Source organism: Lipotes vexillifer, unplaced genomic scaffold (assembly GCF_000442215.2).
Source record: "Lipotes vexillifer unplaced genomic scaffold, Lipotes_vexillifer_v1.1 scaffold802, whole genome shotgun sequence".
Classification (NCBI taxonomy): domain Eukaryota; kingdom Metazoa; phylum Chordata; class Mammalia; order Artiodactyla; family Lipotidae; genus Lipotes; species Lipotes vexillifer.
Window position 1 is genome coordinate 2601602 of NW_006790237.1, and position 21789 is coordinate 2623390.

The window sequence follows — 21789 nt, forward strand, 5'->3', positions numbered from 1 at the left end:
GCTTTAATTTTTTCTCTTGGTTTTCCTTTGTTTGTTTCTTTCACATAATGACGATTAGTGAAGATGGTTCAATGACTTTGAACAGGTCCATGAACACACATGGTTTCCAAGGAATAGCTGTCCAGGTCCTCACCTTTTATATGTTCTCTTTCCAAAAACTGGTCTGTGATAATTCCCCCGCCGCGGACGCATCGTGTTGTGCTGGTTCTCCTTTCCCGTCTCCCCTTTCACAGTCACCCCACTTCCACTTCACAGAAAGAAGAAATAGTACCCACACATTCACAATCTTCTATTTTATTGCTCCAGGGTGTAATAGCCTCTGGGACCCCAAATAAAGGAACAGATGGCTTTGAAATCAGGTGGGTGACAGTGGCAGTGACAACATCTGGGCCCAGAGGAAATTTACACTCAAAGTGAATTTATTTTTCAGCTCACAGGTCGTGGTTCCTGGAGCAAGATACATCACGTGATGTGAGAAATTTTCACGACCTGGATATCATCATTTGTGGGGACATCACTGCCTGGAGACTAAGATTTCTAACCAGAAATTTAGGGCAGTTCAAGAAGAGGCTCAGGAGACATCCTAGCTTTGGCTGTTTCCCAATAACAGATGAAAATGATCAAGGACCAGGTGATTTTTGGTTTGTCTTATTCTTTCCTTCATTCTGTGATTGATTTCTGGGGGAACTTTAAAATGCAATTGAATTCAATAGAAATAACAAATTGGAAAACTAGAATTTGTGCAGAAATAAATTTAGATTTAAATTCAACATCAAGGCAAAGTAGCATCAGAAATATATTGTTTGTGGGACCTACACTAAATGACTAATGTTGGAATATCTTCTGTGATTGGAGTATCCAGTGGGTTACATGCACTGTCGACTCATGTCTAATAGCTCTGACGGTCATCACAGCCAGAGACTCCTGATAATGACGGGTTAGGCATTGACTCTGAGGAGAAAGCTGACCAGTTCCTCAGAGGATGTCACTGTATTTTTCATGGCACTCAGGTCTTGGGACTTTTTAAATGGTTCGTCCTAGAGGTGATATGGCAGACAGTGTCCTTAACTACAACCTTCTCATAAATGAAAAGCTGGTTCTCCAGAGACCCCTTTGGAAATAGACCAAGAAATCTCAGCGGGCACAGTGCTTCATGGGACCATAGCAAGGTGACCCATGGACCCAACCTTGTAGTGGTCAGGGTTAGCTTGGGAGTAAAACCTAGATGACATAAGAAAGTGGAAGGGTTGCATGACTTTCCAAGGTCCCATATGAACAGGTGATCAAACAGGTGTTTGAGTACAGATTTGGCAGGAGGGAGTTGAAAGTGTCTGTGTCTGGTAAAGTTGTTGCGATCTCAGGGTTTGCTTTAGAACTTCCTGCTATTAAACATAGAAAACAAACTTATGGTTACCAAAGAGGAAAGGGGCAAGGGGAGATAAATTAGGAATTTGGGATTAACAGATACACACTACTATATATAAAATACATGAACAATAAGGACCCACTCTGTAGCACAGGGAACTATATTTAATATCTTATAATAACCTATAATGGAAAAGAATCTGCAAAAGAATAGACATATTCAATATGTATATGTATAACTAAATCACTTTGCTGTACATCTGAGACATTGTAAATCAATGATACTTAAATTAAAAAAAAAAAAGAACTTCCAGCTACTGAAGGTAGTCCACTTCCCCTCCCTGGGTTCAAAGCCAAGTCCTACTGCCTCATCTTTCATTACCTTTAAAAAATTTCATAATACAAATATGCGTGAATATATTTGTAAAACTCCAGTGATGACAAAGTACATCTAGTGAAAAAGTAAGAGTCCTCTTCATACGCTTCTTTCCTAATCCCCTGGTGTCGCTTAACAAATGTGCAGGAGTGTGTACTTCCAGTCACTGAGCTGTGTGTACATCTGTGTCTGTATGGATGTTTGCGGGTGGATCTAACTCAGCTCTTAGGTCTTTGGGTAGTGCCTTTCCATTACTGTATTTACTTTTTCATAAACTGAGCTGGGGAATGTGAGACCTCACTTTATCCTCTATATTTATTATTCTCTCTTTTATATTTTCCATCATTTTGTCCTTGTGCTGCATTTTGAGTAATTTCTTCAGATCTACCTTCCTGTTTATTATCTCTTCAATGTATCTGATATGTTGTGAACCTGACTAGAAATGTAAATATAAATAATGTACTTATGTATATATGTACTTGTGTGTTTTTTGAAGGATGCTATTTATTTTCTTACTTTGAATAATGTTCTTTACTAGTCTCTCATTCTTTTAATATGTTTTAGAAAGGTGTTTTTATTCTTCCTAACATATAAAACATACTTAATATGTTGTACCTTTTTTTTTTTCTGCGGTATGCGGGGCCTCTCACTGTTGTGGCCTCTCCCGTTGCGGAGCACAGGCTCTGGACGCGCAGGCTCAGCGGCCATGGCTCACGGGCCCAGCCGCTCCGCGGCATGTGGGATCTTCCCGGACCCGGGCACGAACCCGTGTCCCCTGCGTCGGGGCGGACTCTCAACCACTGCACCACCAGGGAAGCCCCCCGTTGTATCTTTTAATTATAGCGTCTGGAGTTTCTTCATGGTTGATTCTGATAATGGTTATGAAGATTCCTGGTGAATGTAGGAATATGTTTTGTTTGTCCTGATGTCATTAGAATATACTTAATACCTGGCAAATATGTACTCGCTACAAAAAAAAAAAAAATATATATATATATATATATACAGCAAATGTTTTAAATATGTTTTTAGTTTAACAAGAGGATTAATGACTACTTATCACAGAAACTTCTGATTTGCTGAATGATGGTTGACTGTACTATTACAGAATATTTTGCAATACATAAGTTAGAACATGGATAGATTTTGCTTCTATGACAATGTAGTTTTAAAAAATCAGGGGCATTCCCTGGTGATCCAGTGGTTAGGACTTGGCACTTTCACTGCCAGACACCTGGGTTCAATCCCTGATCAGGGAACTAAGATCCCCCAAGCCTCGCAGCACAGCCAAATTTTTTTAAAAATTAAAATAAATAAAAATCAAGGCACCTCCTTATATAGATGTAGCCTAAAAGAGCACCTCCGTATATAGATGTAGTGGAAAAGAGCAGAACAACTTCCTTCACTTGCCTTCCATTTCAGTAACGAGAGAAACACTCATATTAAACAGGACCGTGTTGTTACAGGGATCGCTGACACTGGAGGATGTGGCCGTGGACTTCACGTGGGAGGAGTGGCAGCTCCTGGCCCCTGCTCAGAAGGACCTGTACCGGGACGTGATGCTGGAGAACTATAGCAACCTGCTGTCCGTTGGTGAGAACAGCTCCCCTTGGTCCCTCAGAGTCCCCAGTCAGTGGCCTCTCTTTCTTCAGCTTCTGAAAGTTTTGCAGTGTCCATGGTGCCCTGAAGTGGTAGATAAGTCTCAGTTCCTTCTCTGGTCCCAGACTAGAGTATAACGTGCCCTCTCCTGAGAGATGAGCCTTTCCTTTGCTGAGCCGCAAATTGCATAGTTCGTAAAATGTAACATTCTTCCATGTTGGCAGACCACAGCCCAGTTCAAGAGTCTGTCTCTGTCGTTTCCCATGAACAGGGTATCAAGCCAGCAAGCCGGATGCTCTCTCCAAATTGGAACGAGGAGAACCGTGGCCAGTAGAAGATGAAATCCACAGTCGAATCTGTCCAGGTGTGTAAGAGAACCAGCATTGAGCGACCAAGGGAGTCATATTCTAATCATTCAGAGATGTCACAGCTGTGTATGTCTGCGGACATGGAAGCATAGCCTCCACCGAAGAGCTCTTTTTCTTTTAGTGGTGTCGAGGAACATATCTCTTCTTGGATTTGATCCCTATTTATTTCACCTGGGTCTTGATTTTTTTTTCTCTAAGTTTCTTAGAATTCTCAAATCTTCCCATTCTTCTTCCCCCAGCACTGTATCACTACCTGTTCCTTCTACTTCTCTTGCTATGAAATTCAACCTTCCACATCTCTCTCTAAAGAGAGATGTTTTGATTTCAGTGCTGTCTTCTGGCAACTGCACCTTCTTGCCCCTTTGGATAATAATTGATTTCCATTCCTACCATTCACACCATCTTTGGTTGGAGGTTAGGATTTCAACGTATAAATTGTGGGGGGAACATAAACGTTCAGTGTCTAGTACCTTGTTTCTTTCTTCATATATCCTGGCTGTGCTGGAGAAACTTCAGTCTTCCTCTTGTGTTTCTTCTTTGCTCTCACACCACTGCCACACTCATGGCACTTCTGACACCAGCAATTCTCTGTGACACCAGCTAAGTGTCCTACAGTTTAACTCAATTCTGACACTGTCTGCCTGGAGAAAACATGAGATCCCACAGGTTAAGGGCTCCATCACACAAGACTGCCCCGACCTCCACTTCAGATGCCAAACACAAGTCCAGGTTGTTACCTGTGCTTCTGACCAACTGGCTGTAGACCGGAGCTTCCCAAGACTCCCTCTTTCTCAGGTTCAATTCATTTGCTAGAGTGGCACACAGAACTCAGAGAAACATTTTACTTACTAGATCACCAGTTTGTTATGAAAGGATTTAAGTCAGGAACAGCCAGGTGGAAGAGATGCACAGGGTACGGGGAAGGAGCGTGGAGCTTCCATGCCCTCTCTGGGTGTGATGCTCTCCCAACACCTCCTTGTGTTCAGCCACCTGTAGGCTCTCTGAACCCTGTAATTTTTAAAGGAGGCCTTATCGCCCTGGGCATGACTGATCATTAACTTCATTTCCAGCCCTTCCAGCAAATGCAGCCATGTGTGAGGGGGCTAAGTTGTGCTCTTGGCAGCTAGGAATTTAGCTTAGCCCCCTCATCTTACATCCTTTAAGAAAGGGAATGTCTCTGGTAAGATGCCTTTAAGCAGCTATATCAGCGATGTGGGTAGGTCCCTTGGGTGAATTGCATTCCATGAAGACAAAATAGCAAGGTCAGAAGCCTGAGGCAGGAGCATGTTTTAGGAATCTGGAGGAAGCCTGTATGAGTACAGTGGAGTGAGCGAGAGGGTCAGTGGATGGAGAAAATACGGAGATGACAGCAGTAAGGTAGTAGGTGGAGTTTGGAGTAGACAGGTCATGTAGGACCTTTCAGGGCCACTTCAAGGACTTGATTTTTTTGGTTTTTTTTTTTAAGATTTTTTTGGTGTGGATTATTTTTAAAGTCTTTATTGAATTTGTTACAATATCACTCCTGTTTTATGTTTTGGTTTTTTGGCCGCGAGGCATGTGTGATGTTAGTTCACCGACCAGGAATTGAACCCACATGCCCTGCATTGGAAGGCGAAGTCTAAAAGCACTGGACTGCCAGGGAAATCCATGATTTTTTTTTTTAATTAATTAATTTTTTTGGCTGCACCACGCAGCTTGCAAGATCTCAGTTCCCCAGCCAGGGGTTGAACCTGGGCCACAGCAGTGAGAGCCCCGAATCCTAACCAGCAGGCCACCAGGGAAGTCCTAAGGACTTGATTTTTTAAAAACAATCAGATGAGAAAACAGTACGGCATAATATAATTTATATTTTAAATGATCACTTTGTGGGACTTCCCTGGTGGTCCAGTGGTTAAGACTCCATACTTCCACTTCAGCGGGTGCAGGTTCAATCCTTGGTCGGGGAACTAAGATCCCACATGCTGCGTGGTGTGGCCAAAAAAAAAAAAAAAAAAAGATAACTTCCATATAGGAAAAGAATCTGAAAGAGAATATATATATATAGAGAGAGATATAGATATATATATATATATAGATATAGATATATAACTGAATCACTTTGCTGTACACCTGAAACTAACACAACATTGTAAATCAACTATACCCCCAATATAAAATAAAAAATTTTTAAAAATAAAATAGAATGATCACTTTGACTACTTTGTAGAAGGGAAGTTGAAGCCTGAAATCCAGTCAGTGGAGCCCATTGCTGTAGTATAAAACAGAACGCTTGTCTTCAACCTGGGTAGAGGGGGTGAGGGGTAGTGAGCTTGGAAATATATTTATAAAGGAGAGAAGGCGTTTCCTATTGAAGTAGATAATGGGTTGAAAGAAAAATACAACTGAAGGATGACGCTAAGGTTCTTGACATGAGTCTGGGGAAGAGTGGAGTTGCCATTTCTAAGATGAAGAAGGTGTATGGAGAAGGAGATGTGGGTTGAGAAATCAGGAGTTTTTGTTTTGGACATTGTAATTTAGACGTGTTTGTTCACATCACCTTGGATGCAAATGCTCTGTTGCATTTGGATCTACCCGAGGAATTCAGGGAGAATTTAGGACTAGAGTTAGAAATGTGGATGGATTAAGATCTCCTATGGGATGAGTACAGATTAAGAAGAGACTTGGATTAAAAAAAAAAAATTGTGGGCACTATACTCAATGTTTTGTAATAACATATAAGGGAAAATAATCTGAAAAAGAATATGTATATATATAAAAATAAGGAGTATTCATATAGAGAAATATATTTATATAAGTAAATTTATATAAATATAACTAAATATATAACTAAATATATTTACAGAAATGAACTTATATAAATATATAAATAAATATATTTATATAAATCCTATACTAAGGATTTATATATATATATAACTGAATCCCTTTGCTGTACACCTGAAACTAGCACAATGTTGGAAATCAACTATACTTCAATACAAAAATAATAAAAAATTAAAATTGAAAAATAAAAACAGATAGTAGAATTGAAAAAAATTGCTATATGTATGTAAATATCAAATCATTATGTTGTACACCTGACACTAATATAATGTCATTTGTCAACTATACCTTGATTTGAAAAAAAAGAAAGGAAGAAAGATTCCTTTGAGTAGAGATTACATATATGCAAGGTAGAATTAAAGAAAAAAAGAAGAGCCTTGGACCACTAGCAGTCCGGAAGATGAGGATTTGTGAAATGCATGGTTTCCTAGTACATGTACTAGGACCTCTTATTTTCAGAGTGTGTATTTTTGGTAGATTTGGGGTGGACGGCCTGGACTAGTCTATACATAATGTTGTAAGCAGGCCCTCTTGAGCCTACTTGGTGAACCACAGCCTTAATGTGTGCTAGAGGAGATTAGTGAGAAATAAAGCAGTACATTCTAGGAGTAAGATTTTAGTAACAAACAGAGGATAAATCTGCAGGTAATATGTGGAAGTTCCTCTTTTGAATGCAGCATCTTTGCTATAGTTCAGGGCTATGTGAACTAAGTTGTCTAAATGAACAGTAAAGATGGGGACTACTTTAGAAATGTAGGGGAAACAGAGCTTACAGTGACATAGAATGATAGCGTGATATATAGGAGGCATATCTGGGATTTGAGTAAAGATGAGGAAGGGCAAGTAATGAAGGTGTAAAGTTGGAAATGTGCAAGGCCTTGAGGAAACTGTCAAAAGATTGGCCTGAAGCCACTTGAAGGCCAGTTTTAGAAGGTATTTGTAGAGGAATGAGTAGAGTGTGGACACTGATAAATGGAGTAAAAGTTGGTAACGTAACTTTTATTTCCAGGCTGTTCTGGATTTTGTTAGTATAGTTGATCCTTGAACAGCACGAGTTTGAACTGCATGGGTCCACTTATGTGCGGATTTTTTTCAGTGACTACATACTGCAGTATTACACCATCCAAGGTTGGTTGAATCCTCAGATGCACAACCTTGGATACAGGGGGCCAACTATAAAGTTATACCTGGATTTTTGACCACATGGAGGGTCTGTACCCCTATCCTCCGCCTTGTTCAACCGTCACCTGTAATTGAGGTATAGTGGTGGCATTGTGAATTTGATCTGTATTATCCTTGGATACGTAGTCTTTCTTTTGAACTGGGTGGCAGCAGTGTGAACTATAGTTAAGTACATCCAGTGGTTCTAAGACAAATGGCAGGCAAAACTGTCAAGAGTCTTGGTCCAGGATCAGAAGTGTGATCCTTTAGGACCCCTTAAATGGTAGAAACCAAGATGGGTATGCAGACTTTTGAAAGAAAATGCTATTAATGGCAGGATGTGGGTTTAGGGATCACTACAATGAAATGGGAACAATTTAAATGTTCCATATATACAAGTACAAAGGGTGAATGAAAAAGGTGCCAGTTCCCTAGTATGATATTGTAATATAAGATATATATGTACTTGGTCTTTGGCCCTGGTGTCTGGCATAGAGCTCCTAAAAGTCTTGTAATTTCCTGAGTATAGGATCATTTATTTCCTTTATTAGTATTGGTATAGTCAGTGTTTGGTGCTCCTCCATGGGCTTTTTAAAACCCAAAATCTTAATGTTATAACAATTGTAAACTTGGTCACACGCCTTCGTCTATTGATACTTTCAGTCTACACATTTTCCATCCTGTCCTCTATCCTTATATATATAATATTTACATACAAATGATTCCCACATTGTTACCTGCTTTCCCGCATGGTTAAGACCTTTCTCAGGATCTTCATAGCCAATTGAATTCTTCATGTCTGTTTTGGATATCCAAAACCCACCTAGAGGTTGATATGGTTTGAAATGCACACTTGATTTCCCCACATTGTGAACCTCAATAATAGTCCCCATCTCATTAAAAACCACTACTCACCTATCCAGTGGCCTAGGTCACATAATTAGGAATAATACTTGATTCCTTGCATTTAAGGATTTATGCATGTATGAATGTGTCCCACAGCACTTGGAAAAAAAATATCCCTCTGTCTTCTGTGGTCTAGTGCTCATAATAACTTGATTTTATTTTACTATCAGCATAATTTATAAGGTTACAGTTACAAAGCAGCCAGATCTCTATTTGCTCATTTTGAATGCTCTAACCTTGTTTATGCCCTGTTTTTACCTTTTATTTTCTTTGTTTACATTATTGTATTTTACCCTTGTCCAAGTGATAACAAACATATATTGGAGTTTCTTTTTTTTTTTTTAGTTGAAGTATAGTTGATTTACACTGTTGTATTAATTTCTGCTGTACAGCAAAGTGATTCAGATATATATATACATACATACATACATACACATTCTTTTTCATATTGTTTTCCATTATGGTTTATAACAGGATATTGAATATACTTCCCTGTGCTATACAATAGGACCTTGTTGTTTATCCATCCTATATATAATAGTTTGCATCAGCTAATCCGAAACTCCCAATCCCTCCCTCCGCCACCCACCTCCCTTTTGGCAACCACAAGTCTGTTCTCTATGTCTGTGAGTCTGTTTCTGTTTCATAGATAAGTTCATTTGTGTCATATTTTAGATTCCACATATAAGTTATATCATATGGTATTTGTCTTTCTCTTTCTAACTTACTTCACTTAGTATGATAATCTCTGGGTCCATCCATGTTGCTGCAAATAGCATTATTTCATTCTTTTTTATGGCTGAGTAGTATTCCATTGTATACATGTACCACATCTTGTTTATTCATTCATCTGTCAATGGACATTTAGGTTGTTTCCATGTCTTGGCTATTCTGAACAGTGCTGCTGTGAACACAGGGTGCATATATCTTTTTGAATTATAGTTTTGTCTGGATATATGCCTGGCAGTGGGATTGCTGGATCATATGGCAACTCTATTTTAAGGAACCTCCATACTGTTTTCCAGGGTGGCTGCACCAATTTACATTCCCACCAATGGTGTAGGAGGGTTCCCTTTTCTACTTGGAGTTTCTTTAGATATATATATTTTAATGCTTTTCTATTTTTTAAAATTATTTTATTTTATTTATTTATTTTTGGCTGCACTGGGTCTTTGTTGCTTCACACGGGCTTTCTCTAATTGTGATGAGCAGGGGCTACTCTTCGTTGGGGTGCGCAGGCTTCTCCTTGCAGTGGCTTCTCTTGTTGTGGAGCATGGGCTCTAGAGTGCAGGCTCATTAGTTGTGGCACATGGGTTCAGTAGTTGTGGCTCACGGGCTCTAGAGCACAGGCTCAGTAGTTGTGGCTCATGGGCTCTAGCATGCAGGATCAGTAGTTGTGGCACACGGGCTTATTTGCTCCACGGCATGTGGGATCTTCCCGGACCAGTGCTCAAACCTGTGTCGCTTGCATTGGTGGGCAGATTCTTAACCACTGCACCACCAGGGAAGCCCTGGAGTTTCTTTAAACTGAAGTCATAGTGTTGTCCATAAAGGGCCAGCCTACACAAAGGCGTTTGTTAAGTAGTTTCACTCTGTACCAAGCTATGGGAAGATTCATTCTTTTCTTCTTTCCTAGAAATGAGGAAAGATGACTGTCTTCTGCAGGAGGACTTGCAAAATCAAAGATGTCCAAAAAGAATGGAACAATGTCACAAACATAATGCACTTGGAAACATTGTTCATCAGAGCAAAAGTAACTTTCCTTTAAGGCAAAATCATGATATGTTGGACTTTCGTGGGAAAACACTGAAATCAAATTTAAGTTTAGTCAACCAGAACAGAAGCTATGGAGTAAAGAACCCTCTTGGAGATGGGGAATCCTTCCTCCATGCAAAGCATGAGCAATTTCATAGTGAAATGAAATTTACTGAATGTGGAAGTTCTGTGAACACAAATTCACAGTTCATTAAGCATCTAGGAACTCAGAAGATAAATAAATCCCACTTATGCACTGAATGTGGGAAAGCTTTCATCAAGAAGTCCCGCCTCATCAATCATCATAGAGTGCACACTGGAGAAAAACCTCATGGATGCAGTATATGTGGGAAAGCCTTCTCCAGAAAGTCCAGGCTCACTGAACACCAGAAAACCCATATAGGAGAGAAACGGTATACATGCACTGAATGTGACAAAGCCTTTCCCAAGAAATCACGGCTGCTTATTCATCAGAAAACTCATACAGGAGAAAAACCCTACGTATGCGAGGAATGTGGAAAAGGCTTCATCAAGAAGTCTCGGCTCATTAATCATCAGAGAGTTCATACAGGAGAGAAACCTCATGGGTGCAGTCTATGCGACAAAGCATTCTCCAGGAAGTCCCGGCTCATCGAACATCAGAGAACTCATACGGGAGAAAAACCATATGAATGCACTGAATGTGACAAAGCCTTCCGCTGGAAATCACAGCTTAATGCACACCAGAAAACTCATACAGGAGAGAAATCATATATATGCAGTGATTGTGGAAAAGGCTTCATTCAGAAGGGCAATCTCATTGTACATCAGCGAACTCACACTGGAGAGAAACCCTATGTGTGCAATGAATGTGGAAAAGGCTTCATCCAGAAGGGCAATCTCCTCATACATCAACGAACTCACACTGGAGAGAAACCCTATGTATGCACTGAATGTGGGAAAGGCTTCAGCCAGAAAACATGCCTCATCTCACATCAGAGATTTCACACTGGAAAGACTCCCTTTGTATGTACCGAATGTGGAAAATCATGTTCACACAAGTCTGGCCTCATTAACCATCAGAGAATTCACACAGGAGAGAAACCGTACACATGCAATGACTGTGGGAAAGCCTTCAGGGATAAGTCATGCCTCAATAGACATCGGAGAACTCATACAGGAGAGAGACCCTATGGATGCACTGACTGTGGGAAAGCCTTCTCCCACTTGTCATGTCTCGTGTACCACAAAGGGATGCTGCATGCAAGAGAGAAACGTGGAGATTCGGTCAAGTTGGAAAATCCTTTCTCAGAGAGTCCCAACTCATCACGTTCGAGTGATATTGTACAGGGGAAAAACCCTATTAATGTGGTGAGCGTGAACACACCTTCTGTGGCAGCTCAGACTCCATTCCACAGTGATGGGTTCCTAGCAGATAGGAATGTAGTAGCCCTTGTGGGACAGCCAGGTGCCACAGGTGCAGTGTCAGCAGATAATAGCATTTGCATGGAAGAAAAACCTAATGAATGCAGTGAGTGTGGTAGTACCTTCAGTGATCAATTACATCATATTTTACATCACAGAAAACACACAGAAATAAACTGTGATACAGTGAAGGTGGAAAACCCTTGAATAAAACCTTCTAGGTCATCCTGTGGCTGGTGAGTGTATACTGAGACAAACAGTATAAACACAGAGACTGGGAAAGCCTTTTGTGGAAAGATAGACCCTATCAGGGCTTCATAGGTCACATACTGTCAGTGAGGACATAGCTGGTAGAAATGTAATGACCATGGAAAAATCCTTCCCCAGAAATAAGACTTCAGTTGGTATCAGAGAGTTTACACAGGAGAGAAATTGTTGGACCTTTGAAGGCAGTAACTGAGGCAGGGTTGTCAGTGGTACATTCTGCCTCATTTGTTGGCAGAGGAAATCGTATAGAAATAAAACTCTGAACACACCAACTATGGAATGTCTTTGGCAAAATATCAGAAAATGCATGAAGCAAATAAGCCCTGTGAAAGTGAATCTTTTAGAGATTTCTGTCACAGTCCTAACATAATCATATATAAGATTATATACATAGTGTACATTTTAGGACAGTATACCTTGAATCAAATGCCTAATTGATACGTCAGTGACGCTTTAAATCAAAGGAGGGTGTCTGTGTTGCACATAATTGATTACAGTTATAATGCAGTTCACCCCTCTTGTTTGGGGGACATGGGCCTTCTTTTCCCACCCAGGATCATTATATGGTTAACTCTTGGATTTCTTCAGTTCTAAATATATTCAGCTTGTTATTTCAGTCTACCAAAAGTCCTTCAGAAGGAAACTGAATACATTTAATCTGATGATGTAACATAGCATGTTTGGATATGCTTAACTTTATAAATCTCACCTGGAGGAACAAAGCTCAAAATTCATGAATAACCTATTAGCCAAGCTCTTGCCCTAGAAGATAGTTCCCATCCTGTACACACACCACTCAGAAAAAACTTTAACAACTGTTTCCTTGACCTGGTCCTGTCCTAGGACCTATAGATGATGTCAGTGATGAACTTAACAGAAAGTCCTTGCCGCCTTTGAGCTGGAATTTTTTTAAAGCTAGGTTTCATGCCTATAGCAATTTTAACCTCTGGCAAAGATAATCAAAGGATGTGTACACCTACATTCGTTGAAAAGAACATATAGTATAAGGAACAAAGTATCCTGATAATTTCCTGTTTAAGGGACGTATCAGAGGGGGAAAGGGAAAGGATTTACTTAATTTTACATAGGAAAAGGTATGGATACTTTTTAAAAATTTTCACATCCACCTAGATTATAAATTCCTTGACAGTATATAGATAATTGTATATTCCCCAGCACATAGCAAAATAGGAAATGAATTATATGTAGATTTCAAAAATGAATGAAGGCGAATGAATGACCTCATGGACTAACCAATCAAATTTATTTTTGTCACTGAAGGAAAGGAGCTACTGGCAAGCAATTCTCAGGCTCAGTATTATTCCAAGAAACATTTGTTTCTTGAATAGAGGCTCCTGTCACACTATAAAAAGGGCAGATCAAAGAAGGACTAGGATCCATAGAATAAGCCCAATTAATGGAAGAAAATAACGTCACTAAAAATGGAGGACTGGGGAGTTCCCTGGTGGTCCCAGTGTTTAGGAATTGGCAGTTTCAACTGTGGTGGCCCAGGTTTGATCCCTGGTCAGGGAACTAAGATCCCACAAACCATGCAGCATGGCCAAAAACTAAAATTAATTAAAATGGAGGTTGGTACATGAGACAGGTGATGGTGAGATCGCTTTGAATGTTTTGGAGAACAAGCCTTACATTTGTCCACAGGCTTATCACCTTTTAGAGTTGCCACCATTTCAAAGATCTAAGCTCCTCTGTAGCTCAACGAATTGAGATGTGATTTAGCCTCATCATTCCTTCTCTCCTGGGACTGGGGCCCTTGTCCTCTATTTCTATTCCTAAGGTTCTTTCCCTCGATCCAATAATGATGTATCCAGCTTAAAAACAGTGAGTTCTGCCTATAAGGAAGAAAAATAAAAAGTGGAAATTTGCCATGGAGTGGCTGTCCCATAATTGAATTTCCAAACTCTGGGTGTGTGAGTAACTCACTACAACAAATATATTTCTGAGCATTGGCACTGTTGTAGACACAGGATATGCTGGTGAACAAAACATGCAAAGTAGTGGCCTTTCACAGGATGGATTCAGGACAGATGCTCCTCAGCAAAGCATCAGAAATGGATTCTTCTTCAACTCGGAGTGCAGCTCTCTTCCACTTCTTGTGAATTGCACATCCTATCATGGCAGTCATGGCGTCTTTCCCAGTGAAATCGTCCATCTGGGTTCCCGAATGTGCTGCCCAGGCCTGCCCTGAGAACCAGGTGCTGAACTCACCTTTCAGAGGTTGGCATTCCAGGTAAATGAAAATGTTAATGGGATAGGGAATTCCTGGTCGCCCTCTAAGAAGGCCATACCAGCGTCTATCCTCTACCCCTCGCATTCATAAAAATTATAGCTAACAGTTATTAAGTGTGCTGTCTGCCAAACAGACACTGTATCATTTATTTAGCACTCTCCAATGCTCCATCTTTGTGTATTTTAGGCAAACATTTGTATACATTTGAAGGCTAATTCCTTTCTCCTTAGTACAGGTAACCACCTACTGTACGCAGTTGTACGTGTCTGTCAAATGAGAGTTCCAACATCAGGGTTTGGAGTCTTAGTGGGTTTCTCTACCTTGTGTGTCTCAATGATGGAGAACTGGGGTCAGTGGTAGTTGTGTTAGTTGGCTGGGGCTGTCATAACAAAGTACCACAGACATTTTTTTCTCACAGTTCTGGAGGCTGGAAGTCTGAGATCACAGTGTCAGCAGGGTTGATTTCTTCCAAGGTCTCTCCTCGGCTTGTAGATGGCCATCTTCTCCCTGTGTCTTCACATTATACCAGTTATATTGGATTAGGACCCACCGTAATAACTTCACTTAAACTTAATTACCTCTTTGAAGACCTTATCTCCAAATACAGTCACATTCTGAGGTACTGGAGGTTATGACTTTAACATATGGATTTGGGGGGAACACAGTTAAGCCCGTAATGGTGGTATTTGTCAGTGAATTCCTTTCAAGTTTATATTGGGCTAACTGATGGATCTGTCTGGTCGTCAGTAAATGGTAGTGTCTTTTCCAGGTTTGACAGTTAACAAAGGGTCATATGGTCAGTATATGGGGAGGCACACTTGTGTCTGTGTTGAGAAGCTGGAGCTTTGGAGGCCCAGGATCCCTGGGCCACTGGGAAAGACAATGAATGTTACTTTCTCTTCAGTTCTTCAAGTGAGTCCCTCTTTAGGGAAATACATATATACATACACAGACACTATGCACACAAACACATGTATTTTCTGTAAAAGTAGTTGCTCCCTTGGGGACAAAGATAAGAAATAGACACTATAGGCAAGAGGAGAGATTCCATTTATGGAAAGTGCTTTAGGCTGAAAAATGAAGTAGAAGCTCTTCAGCTGTTCCTTCGTCAGTGGAGGACCATGGATGCTCGTTGGAAGAATTGACTTTTGAAGGAATATACCCTGGATACCTCTAAGAAGCTTCATTCACTCATTTCTGCCCCTGAGTAGCACTGCATTTGGGCTGTGCACATTTTCCTTTAATGGTGTTGCAAAGAGTCAGATATGAAGGTCCTGGGCCCTCAACCTCAAGTCCTGATATTTGAGATACAGGATGGGAGGTGAGGGGCCCTGTGAGCTGGGAGGATGCAGGAAAGTCACAGAAGCTCATCATCAGAGAATAATTTGTGGCCATGTTTGGTGGAAGATGAGATCAAGATGATCCAGGAAGTTGGTGACTTACCCCAGAAATCTTTCACCCAGGCTCCAGGGTTTGGGCTGTAGAAAGCCGTGGAAGTGCTAGCCTCAGATCTGCTGCTCTTGGGGCAAGCATGGAGCCTGAGGTTTGTGCGTTTCTATCTTTAAAAAAATTTTTTAAATTGAGATATAGTTGATGAACAGTATTATGTAAGTTTCAAGTGTGCAGCATAGTGATTCACAATTTTTAAAGGTCAACTCCATTTATAGTTATAAAATATTGGCTCTATTCCCTGTGTTATACAATATATCCTTGAAGCTTATTTATTTTATACATAGTAGTTTGTACCTCTTAATCTCCTACCCCTATCTTGCCCCCCCCCACTTCCCTCTCCCCACCGGTTACCACTAGTTTGGTCTCTGTATCTGTGAGTCTGCTGCTTTTTTGTTATATTCGCTAGTTTTATTTCTTAGATTCCACATATAAGTGATATACAGTATTTGTCTTTCTCTGACTTATTTCACTTAGCATAACACCCTCAAAGTCCATCCATGTTTTTGTAAATGGTGAAATTTCATTCTTTTTTATGGCTGAGTAGTATTCTATCATATATATATATACACCAGATCTTCTTTATCCATTCGTCTGTTGATGGACACTTAGTTTCCTTCCATATCTTGGCTATTGTAAGTAACGCTGCTGTGAACATAGGGTTACATGTATCCTTTTGAATTAGTGAGTTCATTTTTTAGATATATACCCAGGAATGAAATTGCTGTGTCATATGGTAGTTCTATTATTAGTTTCTTTTTTTTTTTAATTGAAGTATAGTTGATTTACAATGTTGTGTTAGTTTCAGATGTACAGCAAAGTGATTCAGTTCCATATAGGAACTTTTCCATTATAGGTTATTACAAGATATTGAATATGGTTCCCTGTGCTATACAGTACATCCTTGTTGTTTATCTGTTTTATATGTAGTAGTGTGTATCTGTTAATCCCAAACTCCTAATTTATTCCTTCCTCTCTCCCCGCTGTTTTTAGTTTTTTGAGAAACCTCCATACTGTTTTCCACAGTGGCTGAACCAATTTGTGTGTGTTTCTATCTTTGTGGAAGAAAGTGGTTTCATGTACCACAGTGTTATAAGGGATGATTTCAGAAGTTCAGGTTTTGCGTCTGTGACTACGTGGCCATCCTCCAAGGGAGCTCTGGGTGGTAAACTCCTTTAAGGAAGTAACAAGGAGAGCTAAGTTTTATTCTGAGGGTATCTGGTAAGGGAATACAACCATTGTTAAGGTCATGTGCTTGGAGAAAGGCAGACCTGGGTGCAGATTGTAGTTCTAACACATAGAGTATGTTCCTGAGCGAGTTATTTAATCCCAAAGCCTTAATGAGAAATATATATATTTGGTCACTGCCTCTGGTTCCTGACATAGAGGTCATGAAACCCTTGTAATTTCCTGAGTGATGGGGGTGATAGGAGCATCTTACACAGAGCTGTTAAATCCCTTGGAATTTCCTGGGTGATAGGAGTGTCTTTGTTCTAATAAAGTGACCCTGGGTGGGCTCCTGAATGGTCACCAGAAAGGCCAAATCATGATTAGAAGCTTGGAACTCTCCACCCCAACCCTTATACTATGGGGAAGGGAGAGGGACTAGAGATTGAGTTAATAATTATTCATTTAAATAAATAAATAAATACACACACACACACACACACACACACACACACACACACACACACACATATGCAGTCATTTATCTTTAAAATGTATCCATGAGTCAAATGGGTCATTTTTTTAAAAAGTAAAGGCAGTATATTTTTAATAATATATTTAATGATATATATATATGTTTATCAAACGAGGAAGTTCCCTTTTGTTTGGGGGGTCCCCAAGACCCCCCTCAGGTTTGATAATTTGCTAGAAGAACTCACAGAACTCAGAAACCTTGTTATCCTCAAGGTTACATTTATTATAGAAAGGATAGAGACTAAAATCAGCAAGGGAAAAAGGAAAAGCCACACCCACAATGTGATTTAAGGTGGAGGCTGTGGATCCCATGGTGTCAGTGGACCTCTGCAGGGACTGGAGACTGAAGTCAAGCACGTGGGTGTCCTACCAGGCTGATGTGACCCAGCCCCAGTTAAGCCTCTGGACATCGGGGCTCAGGGAGCTCCCCTGGTTGGTGGTACTCCCTGCCTGCTGTCACACATTTATGCCAAGAAAGTAATGCTCACTACTACATATAAAATAAATAACCAACAAGGGCCTATGGTAAAGCACAGGGAACTATACTCAATATTTTGTAATAACCTATAAGGGAAAAGAATCTGAAAAAGAATATGTATATAAATATACGTATATGAATGTATAACTGAATCACTTTGCTGTACACCTGAAACTATCACAACATTGTAAATCAACTATACTTCAATTTAAAAATCAGTAAAGGGAAAAAAAAAGTCACACTGCCCATGACTCCATTGTGGGAGGGCAGCTGGAAGCTCCATGTTTGCAATTTCCCTGGGCTCTGCCCTTCAAGCCTCTTCCCTTGGCTGATGTTAATCTGTATCCTTTAACTGTAATGAACCCTCACTTTCAGCAGAACAGCTTTCAGTGAGTTCTGAGCCCCTCTTGCAAATTATTGTGGTCTTATGGAATATTGTCCCTAACTGCAGTAACTCTGTGCTGCCTTTTGGGTAATTTCTAGCTCACTAATTATCCCTCAAGGCCTATACATAAGCTTTTAACTTGTGTGGACACATGTCACAGGTGTATGTGTTTCTTTACTTTTTTTCTCAAATCTGCCTAATTTTCTCTTTATAGTTTCCTGTTCTTTTTTTATTTTTCCAAGTATTTTGACTTTATTATTGGGACTTCCCAGGTGGTCCAGTGGTTAAAACTTCGCCTTCCAATGCAGGGGGTACAGGTTCAATCCCTGGTCAGGAAGCTAAAATCCCACATGCCTAGGGGCCGAAAAACCAAAACATAAAAGAACAGAAGCAATATTATAACAAATTCAAGGAAGACTTTAAAAATGGTTCACATAAAAAAAATGGATTTTAACTTTATTATTAACTGTTGTATCTCTGGGCCAAGAATAGTGCTTGGCACACAGTAGATGCTCCATAAATAATTTTGAATGGATATACAGTCAATATTTCTATGGGGTTTAGAGGTTTCTTATTTAATTCTTATTTTTCAAGGGAAGGATCATTTTAATCCCTATTTTATAAATGAAGAAAATGAGGTTTAAAAGCATTCATATGTGTAGAGCTTAAGGCCCCCTATAGTTTCCTGTTCTGTAGACTTTTTTTTTTTTTTTTGGCTGTGCTGCGCAACTTGCTGGATCTTAGTTCCCCAACCAAGGATAGAACCTGAACCCTCAGCAGTGAGAACACAGCGTTCTAACCACTGGACAGCCAGGGAATTCCCTAAAATACTTTATTCTTTATAACATTTTAAACACATTTATTAAACATGTCATCTCTTGTAGTTCTGGCATCTCTTGTCTCTACATGGTGAATTCTGATCCACCAAGTCAGGGAAGGCCCTTGATGAATGTAATAATATGTTTTATTAATCTTGATATCACCCACATGTGTATAGTATTTGGCAAATAAGTACATATATGTAGAGTTATGTATATATAGTTCTTGGTTAGCAAGAGAATATAATGGCTACACATTACACAAATTTCTCATTTGTTGAATAAATAGAATTATGAATGTATAATTGCAGAATATCCCAATAGTGTTTTCCTTCTACTACAAGGTGTTTTTTTAAAAACTACTTGTATTAATGCAGCCTATCTGGTGAAAATAACAGAATAACTTCCTTTACATGCCTTCTTCCTTACATCAATAGAAGGGAAACGCTATATTAAACAGGACCGTGTTGTGCCAGGAATCCCTGACATATGATGACATGGCTATGAAGTTCACGTGGGAGGAGTGGCAGCTCCTGGACCCCAATCAGAAGGACCCGTACCCAGATGTGATGCTGGAGAACCATAGCAACCTGGTGTCTTGTGGGTGAGTACATGTCCCCTGTGTCCCTCAGAGAATCTTCAGTCAGTGGCCATTTTTCTCAGCTGCTTAATGCTTCAGTACCTACAGTGCTCTCAAGGAGTAGATTCTCAGATCCTTCTCTGCTCCAGACAAGTGTATAATGTTCCCTCTCCTGAGAGAAAAGCCTCTCCTTTTTTTTTTTTTTTTTTTTCGGTATGCGGGCCTCTCACTCTTGTGGCCTCTCCCGTTGCGGAGCACAGGCTCCGGACGCGCAGGCTCAGTGGCCATGGCTCACGGGCCCAGCTGCTCCGCGGCATGTGGGATCTTCCCAGACCGGGGTACGAACCCATGTCCCCTGCATCGGCAGGTGGACTCTCAACCACTGCGCCACGAGGAAAGCCCAAGCCTCTCCTTTGCAGATGTGAAAACTTCCCTCAAAGGTAGCTTTCTCCCATCTTGACATCCCAGCCCAATTTGATGTGTCTAAGTCTTCTGTCATTTCCCGTGGACAGGGTGTCATGCCTGCAGACCAGATGCGTCCTCCAAGTTGGAACGAGGGGAAGAACCATGGCCAATAGAAGATGAAAACCGCAGTTGAACCTGTTCAGGTGTGTAGCTGATAACCAGCAAGGTGGGAGGCCAGGGAAGCCATAATCTAGTCAGTAAGAGAAAGTACCCATGGTTGTGAGAGTGTTTGAGGATGTCTAAACAACTGCACCTAGTATCTATCTTCCCATATGAGAGCTTTTTCTTTACAGGTGTCTAAAGGGAAATAGACCCCCATTTCTTCCTCTGAGATCTGATCCCAGTGGTCCCTGTTTATTTTACATACATCTTGATTTTCTTTGTTGTTTACCTACTTTTCTTCTTAGGTTTCTTACATCTTCTCCTTTTTTGTCCTCTGTCACAGAATCTCTGCCTATTTCTTCCACCTCCCTTGCTACAAGATTCTACCTTCCAGCTGTTACTCCAAAGATCTTTGAAGGGACTACCCTCATGGCACAGTGGTTAAGAATCCTCCTGCCAGTGCAGGGGACACGGGTTCGAGCCCTGGTCCAGGAAGATCCCACATGCCACAGAGCAACTAAGCCCGTGTGCCACAACTGCTGAGCCCACGGCCGCAACTACTGAGGCCCACACACCTAGAGCCCGTGCTCAGCAACAAGAGAAGGCACCACAATGAAAGGCCTGTGCACCACAATGAAGAGTAGCCTCTGCTAGCCGCAACTAGAGAAAGCCTGCACACAGCAACGAAGACCCACTGCAGCCAAAAATAAATAAATTTATTTAAAAAAAAGAAAGAAAAATGATCTTTGAATTCAGCAGTCTTCTAAGTAGTACATCTTCCTGCTTCATTGGGAAATAGTGATTTCCCTTCCTGACATTTAACCCCACGTTAAATGCTGTACCCACACCATAACCTGATCTCTGTGTGTCTATATGGTTTCTTAGCTTCTTGCTATAGATTAAATGTTGGGGTCCCCCCAATCATGTGTTGAAACCCTAACCACAAGGTGATGGTATTAGGAGGTGGGGCCTTTGAGAAGTGATTAGGTCATGAGGACCCAGAGAGAGCTCCTGTCCCTTATCCCATGTGAGGTGGGGGCTAGAAGGCGCTGTCTATGAGGAAGCAGGCCCTCATCAGGCACCAAATCTACTAGCGTCTTGATCATGGACTTCTTAGCCTCTGGAACCATGAGAAGTAAATTTCTGTTCTTTATAAGCCACCCAGCCTATGGTATTTTGTTATAGCAGCTCAAATGGACTAAGACTTCTCTTTGCCCCAGTCTGAAATTCTCCAGAGGTTCTGTTTTCTTTATTCCCTCTCCCACAATTTGAATTCATCAGGAAGCCGTGTCTCACTCTATCATATATCCTCATTTCCTCCACCTCTCTCCATCTCCTTTGCTCCTTCAGACTACTACTCATAGTTTGTAGCTTTTTTTTTCTTTGCTTGATTGTTTTTTAAATTAATTTATTTATGGAAGTATAGTTAATTTACAGTGTTGTGTTACTTTCAAGTGTTCAGCAAAGTGACTCAGTTATATATATACATACATACATATATATATATATATATATATATATATATATATATATATT

At 40.5% G+C, this 21789-nt stretch overlaps 1 protein-coding gene across 1 annotated transcript in view; it reads left to right on the plus strand.

Moving 5' to 3' along the window:
- The first annotated feature begins 453 nt into the window (after positions 1–453).
- The window catches only part of LOC103075017 (zinc finger protein 432-like), a 45722-nt gene continuing 24386 nt past the window's right edge, over positions 454–21789 (plus strand). Inside the window, 6 exon segments of the mRNA XM_082931301.1 lie at positions 454–631; positions 3208–3334; positions 3612–3704; positions 10235–11962; positions 14167–14275; positions 19567–19710. Coding sequence (XP_082787427.1) covers positions 611–631; positions 3208–3334; positions 3612–3704; positions 10235–11962; positions 14167–14275; positions 19567–19710 — 2222 coding nt within the window. The 5' untranslated portion in view covers positions 454–610.